General features: G+C 45.3%; 1 protein-coding gene across 1 annotated transcript in view; it reads right to left on the minus strand.

The window, feature by feature from the left end:
• The window catches only part of TMEM241 (transmembrane protein 241), a 111,468-nt gene that overhangs the window by 84,289 nt on the left and 14,134 nt on the right, over positions 1-13,045 (minus strand). The window contains exon 4 of the mRNA XM_040984795.1: positions 746-827. Within this exon, the coding sequence (XP_040840729.1) occupies positions 746-827 (82 nt within the window). The remainder of the gene's footprint in view (positions 1-745; positions 828-13,045) is intronic.

Raw genomic sequence — 13,045 nt, forward strand, 5'->3', positions numbered from 1 at the left:
GATGCCAGTGCTACAGGCAGAGGATTAGCCCGCTATGCCACTGCACCAGCCCAACAGACTTTTCTTTTTTAAAAAATAAATTCTTTGGCTAATTCTGTATTTTTCTACAAATTCACTATAGACTGCACTTTCTAATAAACAGAAGCCAGAGTACAAGCAAGAAGGAAACATTCATGTTCTTCCTGATTTGTAAGTCACCTACTGCTAATGGCATCTTTAATGGATTATATTTTGGTGACAAAATAACCTCCTAGAGAATTCTAAATAACGTCTCTTAAGGTAGCTTTGCTCTTCACAGTCCTGATACTGGAGGAATTTGCCTCTGAGGGAACAAGAGGAAGACATAACAGATGACTTCTTGGGACCACTGTGTCCTGGGCGCAAATTGTGTGCTGACATTGGTGTGCACTGCTGAGCCTGGCACCCATCAGGCTGTGACACCCTGGGCAGGGCTGTGGCAGTTCCCCAGAGGCCAGATGGTTTCCAGAGCTTTCCTCCCTTGCTCCCACAACCATCTGCATTTCAGGCTAGTGAGGCGCTGGTCCCCAGAGGGGGCAGCCTGAGCAGCACTCCGGCTGGACTTTCTTGTTATGCAGTCATCTTCAATTCAGCCAAAGTTGGGGGGAGTGGTGTCGCTGGACTCGTCCTTTAATCCTTACCAGGATTAAAGCCAAAAGGTGCCATTTATAAAGGCAAAAAGAAACAAGAGTTGAAGGGCCGTCCCTCCCACAGCCCGTTCACTCACCAGTCTGGACAAGGCTCTGGACCCAGCATAGATGACACCCACAAACAGCAGCGAAGCGGGAAGCCACGTCAGAACAGGAGACCTGGAGAGACAGAAAAACAAAGTCAATTCTTGGGTCACTTTACAAGGCCTAGCTGCGAGGACCAGCATTCAGCTGCACTAACCCCAGTGGCAGAGGTTATCTCAACACTCTTGCCTGACTTGCTAAGAGAGATGTGGTCTCCACCTGTGGAGTGATGGATGGAGGCAGACAAAGTCAACCTCCCACTAAGCCTTGTTCTGCCAGCTGCCTGGCAAGGCTGACTCAGAGCTGGAAACAAGAAAGGCCTTGCTGCTGGTTGGGAGAGAAAAGACCTGATGTGTTTTCAAGGGCAGGAAACTCCTTGTTTTTCTTTTTACAATAAGCTTACCACAGGTCAAAATTCCAGACGCAGCGAGGTGTTTTAGGAAGTCTTTTATTCCAATATAGTAGAAACCGGAGCAGGAGTCTAGGGGGAGAAAACTAGAAGGGACACATGTCCTGCCATGGCAGGCTGGGGGACTGCCAGGGCAGGGGAAGCGGGCAAGATGGAAGATGGGGGAAAGCCAGGTAAAAAGGGAAGGGAAAGGGAAAGAGAAGGAGGAAGGGAAGAGAGAGGGGGCACACGTGGAGGCTCATTTATACAACCAGGTGGGCCTGCAAGGTGTTGGATGGAATTGGGAAGGGCTGCAGGTGGGCCCCAAGGGATTGGTGACTGAGATTGTCACAGGTGATTGCCTGAGGGTGATTGGTAAGTGGGCAGGAAATGCGGAAGGGGCCCTGAGAGATCAGTGGATGGGGTTCTTAGGAAAGAGGCCAGGAGGTTACATTTCATTGGTGGATAACTGGAGCTAGCTGTGGGAAAGGGGAAGCAGGAAGTGCCACCGGGTCCAAGATGGGATGTTCGAATCACTCCTCACACTCCCATCTCCTTTGGAGCAACAGGCTGTTAGATAAGTTTTAGCTGTGACACTTGCTGCATTCCTTCATCCTTCTGTTTGGAGAATAAAACTCAAAATATTTTTTTCTTCAACATGACTTCTCCATTTTGTTCATTATGAACAGCGATTATAGCCTTTTGTGGTTTGTTACAAGTTCAAGTTTAATGCTATGGTCAGAATCTTTGTGTGCCTCCAAAAGTTATCCTTGGAAGTTGGCACCATGCCATATCAGGTTAGTCTTCTGACTGTGGTACTGGTATCCCATATGGGCACTGGTTCATGCACTGGTTGTTCCACTTTCAACCCAGCTCTCTGGTTATGACCTGGAAGGGCAACAGAGTCCTTGGTTCCCCGCACCCATGTGGGAAATCAGGAAGAAACTTCTGGCTCCTTGCTCCAAATGGGATCAGCTCTGGTCATTGAGGCTATTTGGAGAGTGAATCAGCAGATGGAAGATCTCTTTCTCTGACTTTCAAGTAATAATAAAATAAATCTTAAAAACAAAAAGTCATCCTGCATGTTGAAATCCCATCCCTCAGGTTGATGGTTTTAGGTCTTTAGGATGTGGTTAAGACATAAGAGTAGAGCTCTCATGAATGGCATTGGTATCACCTCAAGATCATACAGCTAGAATGGCACCATCTGCCCATCTGTAGGGGCTGGCACTGTGGCTCAACAGGCTAATCCTACACTTTCAAGCATCGACATCCTATATGGGTGCCAATTTGTGTCCCAGCTGCTCTGTTTCTAATTCAGATCCCTGCTTATGGCCTGGGAAGACAATAGAGGATGGGCCATGTCTTTGGACTCATGTTCCCATGTAGGAGACTTGAAGTAGGCTCCTGGTATAGCTCCAGCTGTTGTGGCTATTTAGAGAGGAAACCAGCAGATGGAAGATCTTTCTGTCTATAAATCGGCCTTTGAAAATGAGAATGCAGCGCTGACTTGATACCAAACATGTTGGGGGCCTTGATCTTGGCTTTGCCAGCTTCCAGAACTGGGAGAACTGTCTATCGTCTTATAGGCTCCCCATCTATACATCATTGTTACAACAGTCCAAATGGAGTCAAACACCCATTAACACCAAGCAGCTACATATATTTTTTTAATTTTATGAATTTTATGTTACAATTCCATAGGGCCTGGGATTCTTCCACCCAAATTTGCAACCCCAACTGATTTTCCCCATATTTTACAATAATATAGTCCTTCATAAGGAGGCATACTTCCAAAAAAAAGGAGTCATAATCCCATCAGTCTTATTTAAGTATGCCCCCAAACTGTGGTACAGACAATTCAGACAGTCCAGCATCCTATTGTCTAGATATGTCCAACAGTTTCATTGGGAGTTCGTTTTTGTTTAGGAAGTACAGAATGCATACTGCATTGTATCTTCATATCTGAATATGATAGTCTCTATTACACCATCACTATACATTCCCTTAGATGAGAAGCCACGAAACAAAGTCAACAACAGGTATGAAGTTAAAACAAAAAAATTACAGGACCATGGAGTTGAAAAAACGTGTGCCACTGCAGTCTACCAAAACCTGCATAGGACTACTCCAGCCAAGCGCTGGCAGTGAAAATCTGGGTAAACAGAGACTCTAAGGTGGACTATGTCAACCAGTGGATTCTGGAAAGAGTTCGTTGTGCTTGGAATAGTGAGCTTGGCAGCAATTCAGAACTGTTGAACTATCAAAACCACTTGAGCAGTACCCTCAGAGTATGCCCCACATTGGGGACCCTGGGATGGGATGGAAGGTTGGGTGGAGCTTCTCCCTTTATCTCTCCCTTTATCCCAGATACACATTCAAAAAAATGTGGAAACAATGGTCTTACCCACTTTCCTGTAACCCTTAACCCTTGGTGCCCTAATCATCTATTTAAAGATTATAAAAATAAAATAATAATTAAAAATGCCATTGAATAATCAATGTATAGGTGAGAGAAAGAAAACACAAAAGCCTCAGAAAGAAAACACAAAAGGCTCTTGGGGGAAAATGATGCCACTGTATAATCCATGAGACAGCGATGAATTCGACAAGAGAAAAGAAATCTGAAAGAAATGAAAATGAAATAAAAAATACCAAAACACATGGGATCAAAAGAAGTATGGAAAGGGTTGCTGAACTTACAATTTGCATGATAACTTCATTATATCAGGGAGAACACATAGCACTTGCCTTTTTGGAATTATTTCACTGAGCATAATGGTCTCTAGTTGGGACCATCTAGTTGCAAATGGTATAATTTTATTCTTTTTAATGACTGAGTAATACTTGATGGAGTAGATGTACCAAAGTTTCTTAATCATTCCTCTTTGGATGGGCATCTGGATTGTTTCCATGTCTTTGCTATTGTACATTGCAAACAACCATACCTTATTCTAGTCAATGAAGACACAGTGCTTAACAAGGCAGATCAAAGTCTTCAAATCATGCATGTACAAGCTAACATCAGCATCAGGGCATCAGGGCATAAGCAGATTGTAGCAGTCATGAGAGCAGGAAGGGGAAGAAACAGCAAGATGGAACCTGCTGTGAGGTGGTGTCTAATGCTGCTATTTGAATAGCTAACACCAACAAAAAGGAGATTTTGTATCTCTGACTCCCAGGAGCATGCTATCATGACAAGGAGGGTAAGACCTCCCAGGTTACCTGGCACAGACAAAATCCATGACAACTGAGCTTTCCTGAAGACACAGCCAGAACATGGGCTGCAAGGGTGGTGCTTCTTTGTACTTTTGCGATCGTCTGAAACATTTGCAAATGGTGAATATCTTCCTCGGGAAGATATGATGAAAGAGCAATTTTACAGTGCTTGCTCACCCTGCTGTAACTGAGGATGGTTTTCCAGGGAGATACACCACAAGTGATGTGAATCTCACGGATTCTGAGCACCACAGCAGATAATCTCAGATTTAGGTAGGGGCCCAAATCTTTTGAAACAATTAGCTTTCTTGTTCACAAGGGACAAGCCAGCAATTGGCCATCTGCCTTCAATCAATAGCTTTAAGGAGGGGATGAACTTCGCCAGGAAGAACGCACAAGCATCAAGCAGGGAGGTGACCTTCGTGGTACTGAAGCAAATAAGAAGGAGGCCAGGAAACCGAGGTTGTCTCTATGCTGAGAGCTCTCACATAAACTAATTCACACTGAACTTGGAGCTACCTGGTGTAACTGACCAACAAACAAAAAAACCTGAGCCTCAATCACTCATGGACAGCCATCCATCCAGGGCCTGACCACTGAGCTATGCTTCAAAAAAGACAGAAACCTAGCTGTACTCAATCAAACAATTCCTTTACTTCTGCACTGGTCTATGTCAGTTCCTATCTGTAATGTCTCTGAGGCCCTGAGGACCTCTGAACCTCTACTGTTTCAGCAAGTTGCCTGACTCATGAACTGATCTTCACTTGAATAAAGTTAAGTGTATTTCTTCTAGGACTGGATGTTTGGCCTAGCAGTTAACACCAAAAAGGAACACTCACACCTCAAGTTAAAATGCCTAGCTTTGATATGTGCCTCCATCCCCAGCTCCAGCTTTCCGCCAGGGCAGACCCTGGGAAGCAGCAAGGAAGGCTCAAGCGGTTGGGTGGCTCAATCCACATGGGACACCTGGATTGAGTTTCCAGCTCCCTGCTCAGGCCCTGGCACAGCCCTGACTGTTAACAGGTATTTGGGAAATGAACCAAAAGTTGGGATTCCTCTTTCTCTGCCTCTCAAATTAATAATAAAAAAGCATTTTGCCAAAAATTTCTGCATAAAATAACAATTCCCCCCACACACACACACACATGCTCCTTACTTGGCTATTCTTCTCTGTGTTTGCTGCCATCACTCATGCCACACACATGCACCTTTGCTCACTGTCCACCTACTTCACACACCATTGGCTCTGGGAGGGTTTCTGTCTTTTTTGTTCATAGTACATCACCAGCACCAGGACAACATCCGGCACATACATGCTCCAATCTCTATGGAATGAGTCACTGCGTACTACTTTAGCGACTTAAAAAAAGATTAAAGATTTTCTCCTTCTCCCTCTAGGTTGACAGGAAAGGGAGAATATTAGCAAGAAAATTCAGTTATGATCATAATTGACATGTCTTCCTCTGTGTTTCTCAAGAAAAAATATTTTGCTCCAAATGGCATTGCTGGTACTAGCAGTTACTTGGTTTTTTTTTTTTTTAAAGATTTATTTTTATTATTTTTTCATTGGAAAGGCGGATATACAGAGAGGAGAGACAGAGAGGAAGATCTTCCGTCCGATGATCCACTCCCCAAGTGAGCGCAACGGGTCGATGCTATGCCGATCCAAAGCCAGGAGCCTCTTCCGGGTCTCCCACGCGGGTGCAGGTTCCCAAAGCTTTGGGCCGTCCTCGACTGCTTTCCCGGGCCACAGGCAGGGAGCTGGAAGGGAAGCGGGGCTGCCGGGATTAGAACCGGCGCCCATATGGGATCCCAGGGGTGCAAGGCGAGGACTTTAACCACTTGCGCCACCACGCCGGGCCCAGTTACTTGGTTTTATAATGCAGGGATGAAAGTCAAAAACACCTACATCCCCATTACCTTTTTTCTTTTTAAATGGCCGAAGCGAGGAATTCTGTTTCAAATTCAATGAACATTTATCAACAGCCATGTTCTAACCTATAGTTGTGACAACAAAAAGCTAACTTCAGGAATAGACATGCAGCCCACTAGTTAAGATGTCTTTGTCCCACATCAGCTCAGGCTTATGCAGACCCTGGGAGGCAACCGTGAGAGTTAGCGCCAGTGCCTGGGCCCTGCCACCCATGTGGGAGATCCAGATGCTGTTCCTGGCTCCCGGCTTTGGCCTGGCCCAGAGCTTCCTGTTGCAACCACTTGGAGAGTGGCTAGATCTCTCTGCCGTCCATCTAAAGCAGATATATCTTTTTTTTAAAAGTTAATAACTGATTTCAGCATCAACTTCCAGAGAGGTCACAGTGGCCTCTCCCTTTATAGACCTAAACATGTCTGCATGTCTGCAGAGGCCTTGAACCTGAACAGCAGAAATAGTTGGGCACTGTCTCCTTCTAATCCACCTGTCAGTGCCACCTGAGCTTGCTAGGCTGGTTTATTTTCCCCTTGTCCTATTTACATACAATGGAGGCAGCGTGGAATGAAATTCAGAAGTGTCTCTAGCAGAATCACAGGCATCCAAAGAGCAGCTATCAAGTTGGTAACTGGGGAATTGGGGGAGGGGGAAGGAGGTAGATACAGAGAGAGGGAAACGAGCTGGCGGGGAAAGGGAGAGAAAGAGAAAGGCGTTGTCAGCAATCCTGAACTCGACAGATTGCAGCCTTATCATGTTCAAGAACTACGTGTCACAGGGCCTGGTTTGAAAATGAGGATAATATATAGTTTTTCTTAAAAGACTCTGAAATGTAATCACTGCATCTTGTTCGAATTATGGGCTTGTTTTTTGTTCCCATGCACGCTCTACCACTCCCCAAGTTCCCTCATGAATAATGAAAGTGTTTTACAAGAAGCTAACACAAGTATGTTGGCACAAACGAGAAAACTGTTGCTACTGAGAGAAAAGCTAATTAAATTAAATCACTTGTTTTTTCAACAGAGCATGCATTATTGAGAGAACATCTGCTCCCGGCAAACACTGCAGGGCAATTGGTTCCTGGGTGCTGCAAGGTAGGGCTCCTGGAGCTGAAGAAGCACAAATACCTATGTTCTACTGACACCTAGTGGATCCAAACAGGACAGTGAGACACAAAGTTCATGGGTTGACCTGGCCCCCAGATCCTTCAGATCAGAAAGGTCCCTATTTGCATCGCTGCAGGTGCTCACTCAGAACCACAGAAGAGCGCAGGAGGTCACTGAGTGGGCCCAAGCTGCTAGTGGCTACATTCCTCGGGGGCTTCTTGTCTACCTTCTTCCTGCTTTCCTTAGAGTCTGAGGCATACATTCACTCTCTCCAAATGCACGCAAGGCTGGGCCAGACCACAGTCACAAGCCTGTAACTCCACCCAGAATGCCCACAGAAATGGTACGGTCCAACTACCCGAGGCATCTGCTGCTCCAATGGTGCACACTGGCAGGGAGCTGCGGTGGGAACCAAGCCAGGATTCTAACCCAGACACTTAAACACAGGATGTAGGAGTTCCTCACTGCCATCGTGAGCACGAGGCCAGTGATCACTAGGCAAAGTGATCCTTGCAAAGACCCTCAATGGACAATTAAAGGTACATGGGGGGTGATATTTCATCTTAGAAATCTCTGCTTGGGCCTAGAACAGTAACCTAGTGGCTAAAGTCCTCGCCTTGAATGCACCAGCATCCCATATGGGCATCGGTTCATATCCCAGTGGCCCCGCTTCCCATCCAGCTCCCTGCTTGCAACCTGGGAAAGCAGTTGAGGACGGCCCAAAGCCTTGGGACTCTGCACCCATGTGGGAGACCCAGAAGTTGTTCCTGGCTCCTGGCTTTGAATTAGCTCAGCTCTGGCCATTGTGGCCACTTGGGGAGTAAACAAGCGGATTGAAGATCTTCCTCTTTGTTTTTCCTACTCTGTGTATCTGACTTTGCAAAAAAATAAACACACAAATCTTTCTTAAAAATATGAAGTTTTAACTTAGAACCTCCTGTACTTGAAAACCCGAGAGTCCAAACTTTGCTCCCTGTTTACGATGAACGCTAAAATGGCGAATAGATTACAATCTCCTCTGAGTGTTTTTACTTAAACATGTAGTCCAGCAATTACAGGAACTGGAGAACTGTATTCCACATCTCCAATGACACCACACCAGAGGCTGTCCTCAGGGTCCAAGAAAAAAAAAATAGAGTCCATGCCTTGCTTTGCTACCAGATGTCCCGGCAGATGAAACAGGTCACAATGTTCTTTCCAGGGTCCCTTTACAGAAAAAAACTCAGGAAAGACTTCTGCACAGGACTGCAACATCTGCCGGGAAAGTGACGTCACTGCTCTGCAATGGCTTGGCAATGGCAGAAGCAGCCATCCAACCGAGGAAGTGCTCATGGCCAAAAGGCAGGACAGCCTGCCCCTACAAGGGTTCCAAGGGTATCACCCAAGACCAGGAAACAAGAACAGGTTTCTGACAAGCATGCTGAAAGGTCATCCTGTGGAGCCAATCCGTGGCACAGAGATCGGGGCACAGCAGACAGCGGAAATGTGCTGCCAGGTCGGCGGCTGCCTCCAGAGGGAGTCTGGAATGCCTGTACTCGGGTTTATAAGGGTTTTCTTGTGCCAACTTTGGAGTCACCTCCTCCAACCTCACTCCATAGCAACCTCTGAACTGCAAACTGTCTCCTGGCTGCTCTTTCCATTTTCAGGGGAGCCAAAGCTGTTCGCTCCCTGCACAGGTACCCAGTGATCCAGCCAGGCTAAGCTGTGCTTCTTCAACTCTGTAAGGAGAAGACCAAGTCCAGTAGGAAACAACATCTACAGCAGACACAAACCCAGCCCCAACATACAGCAGAGAACACTGGTGCTGGGCCCTTTTGTTAGCCATCTGGTAACACTCCTCTGGTCAAAGGCTCTTAAAGAGATGGAAATTCCAGGGCCCGGCGCGGTGGCGCAAGTAGTTAAAGGTCCTCGCCTTGCACGCCCGGGATCCCATATGGGCACAGGTTCTATCCCGGCAGCCCCGCTTCCCTTCCAGCTCCCTGCCTGTGGCCTGGGAAAGCAGTCGAGGACGGCCCAAAGCTTTGGGAACCTGCACCTGCGTGGGAGACCCGGAAGAGGCTCCTGGCTTTGGATCGGCATAGTGTCGGCCATTGCGCTCACTTGGGGAGTGAATCATCGGACGGAAGATCTTCCTCTCTGTCTCTCCTCTTTGTATATCCGCCTTTCCAATGAAAAAATAATAAAAATAAATCTTTAAAAAAAGAGAGATGGAAATTCCAAACCTTGTCAGCACAAGATACAGCAAAAACCCAGACTTGGACAAGAAATCTGACAGAGCCGACATCAGGTGTGGCTGTGACATCAGCTAAGGAAGTCCAGGAAGGACAGGTAAAAAGAACTCTTAAGCAGCTTAGCTGGGAGACTTGCTGGCCATGTGATCTGGAGCCCCTGAGACAGGCAGAACCTACATCACTGCTCTGCAATGGCTTGGCAATGGCAGAGGCAGTCATCCATCAGCCTAACAAAGCCAAAGAGCAACAGTGTCTCACAGGCTCCAAGCTTCACTCTCAGCACCATACCTCCTGAGCAAACATTCTTGAGAACTGTATGGCCCACACAGTTCTACCAGCCACTATCTCCTCCACCCCACCCATAAAACCATGACTAACAATAAAAGTCATAAGGCAAAAATAAAAGTCAAAGGCAATAAAAGTAAGACTAACACAATCAATGATGAATAAGCAAGATATGGTACCAAAATACAGATGAATATTATTCAGCCCTAAAAAGAAATGGAATGCTGATACATATTACCATAGGCTTGAACCTTGGAAATGCTTTCCCAAGTGAAATCAGTCAGACACAATAGGACAAAACACATGGAATTTGGCATATGCAAATCAGACGCAAAAAGTACAAGAGTGATGATAAGGGGAATCAAGATGGCGGAATAGGGTAAGGACACGTTCAGAGAAACATTAGCCAGTGTGAAGCGGAGAGGACACATTGCAGGAAATAGGAGAAAACAGGATGACAGCAGAGGGGTACCCGGTGACAGCCAGACATAAGAAAGCAGCAGACACAACAGTGTGGTGTTGCAGTGACTGATACCCTGGTGGTATTCAGCAAACAGCAATCTGAACTCCACCAGCAGCTAGAACTCCACCAGCAACAAGGTGGGAAGGGACATTCACTGAGAGCTCAGGAGGTGAACCCAAAGAACTGTCCATCCTGCTGATTAGTCTGATTTAACCAGAAGGTCCCAGATCGGTGGTGCGAGAGCAGGGTAGATTTCACAACCCAGACCGCCCCCTAGAGCAGAATTGGGAGCCATTTTGTATAGGGAGGCAAAGACAATGGGACAGAACTGTACATGCACTGAGCTGGGAATGAACTTACTAAGCTCACTGCATTGCATTGGTCCACAGGGAAAATGATACCAACTACAGCATCCTATAGGTCAAAATAGGTTCATGTGGTCCCCAGACCTAATGGCCAACAGGTTCTGGCAATTTCAGCACCACGAACAACCTAGCTATATAAGACTCCTGGTGTCTCCCTAATCCTGGGAACTGCTCAAACCAGAAATGGGAGAAAACTTGTACAGACAATGGTGCAGCCTCAGCACGGAATCACAGGAGGTTGAGAGTGGTGAGCCAGGAGCTGGGGCTATGGGAACCATAGTGGAAGTCTAATATAAAACTCAGACCTGGGGGCTTAGCACAGTAGTCTAGAGGCTACAATCCTTGCCTTGCAAGTGCTAGTATCCCATATGAGCACTGGTTCATGTCCCGGCAGCCCTGCTTCCCATCCAGCTCCCTGCTTGTGGCCTGGCAAAGCAGTCGAGGACAGTCCAAAGTTCTGGGACCCTGCACCTGTGTAGGAGACCCAGAAGAGGCTCTGGGTTCCTGGCTTTGGACTGGCTCAGCTCCAGGCATGCAGCCGCATGGGGCGGGCACAATGAATCAACACACAGAAGATCTTCCTCTCTGTCTCTCCTCCTCTCTGTATATCTGACTTTCCAATAAAAATAAATAAATCTTAAACAAAAAATACTTTCTCTTTAAATCACTGACTCATAGATCATACAGCAGCATCATTTTCTTCAAAAATATTATTGATTTTTTTTATTTCCTCAGCAACATATTAGTCACTCGGTAGCATTTATGTCACTTCTTTTTTTCCTCCTGTTGATTCTGTTTTGTGGCTTTTCATTTAAGGGGATATATAGTAACTGTGTAATGGAAACTATTATATCTAGCAGCATGTTATTTAACTTCATGGTGTTGTAAATTTCTATTTTTCTTCCTGTTGTTGATTTTGTATTGTGGTGTTTCATTTAAGGGGATGTATAATAACTGTGTAATGGAGACTAACATATCCAGATGTGAGGATACAATGCAGTATGCATCTCTACTTCCAGATCAAAGATGGACTCCCAATGAAACTGTTCACTATATCTTGACAATAGGATGCTGGACTCTCTGCCATTGTCCATGCCCACAATGATGGACATATGATTGTTTATGAAGAACTATACTATAGTAATAATATAGGGGAACTCAGTGAGAGGGGGACTTGGGGAGGGAGGGAGGGAAAACCCAGGGCCTATGGAACTGTATCATAAAATGATAATAATAATTTAAAAAATTTAAAAAGAGCTTTTTGATGAATAGGGTTTCTTTCTATTTAATGATCAGATCAAATAATTGATTTTCTCTGACCCTTAATACATTGTAACAAACATTCAAAAAAAAGAAGAGTGATGATAAGGGGCTAGGGGACAGGGTATACAGATGTACAGATGCTACCTTGGATAATGAAAATGTTCTTGACATGGGTGATGAGTACAACTCTGTGGATGTCCTTACAACTGTTGAACTGTACAGTTAAAATGGTACAATTTTAATGTACAGTTAAATAGTCCTTTCCTTACTGACATTGAATCACATAGCATCATTTGCTCCAAGAAGTTTTCTGATTTTTCTTTTTCATTTCTTCAGCAACATCTTAACCATTCAGTAGTATGTTATTTAATTTCATGTTGTTATAAATTTTCTACTTTTTTTGTTTTATGGCTTTTCATTTAAGGAGACGTACAGTAACTATGTAATAGAGATTATCACATTCAAGATATGAAGATACAATGCAGTATATATCTCAACTTTCAAATCAAAGATTAACTCCCAATGACAATAGGATGGTGGACTCTGCCATTGTCCAAGCCTGCAATGTCAGGATACAGTTAAATAGCAGAATGATGGATGACTGATTATGAAGGACTATACTACTCTAATGACATAGAGGAAATCAGTGGGGGGATGAAGATTAGGGGAGGGGAGAAAGGAAATCCCAGAGTCTATGGAACTGTATCATAAAATAATAAAATAAATAAATTTGATATTAAATAAATACATTTTTTAAAGGTTAAAGTGTTACATTTCTAGTATGTCTGTGTATGCACGCTGGGGGGAAAGGACAGGAGAGAGAAAGAGACACTAAGAGATCTACTGACTTACTCCCAAATGCCCACAACAGTCAGAGCTAGGCCACAGTAGGAGTTGGGAGATGGTATCTCAGGCCCTTGGGCGGGTACCAGGGACCCAACGACTCGTGCCATCACTGCTGCCTCCCAGGGCCTGCATGAGCAGGAAGCTCAAGTCATCAGTTCGAATCGGGCATCCAACCCAGGTGCGCCGGTAGGCAATACAGGTGT

This window comes from Ochotona curzoniae, unplaced genomic scaffold (assembly GCF_017591425.1).
Source record: "Ochotona curzoniae isolate NIBS_2020 unplaced genomic scaffold, NIBS_Ocur_1.0 contig_43, whole genome shotgun sequence".
NCBI classification, from domain to species: Eukaryota; Metazoa; Chordata; class Mammalia; order Lagomorpha; family Ochotonidae; genus Ochotona; species Ochotona curzoniae.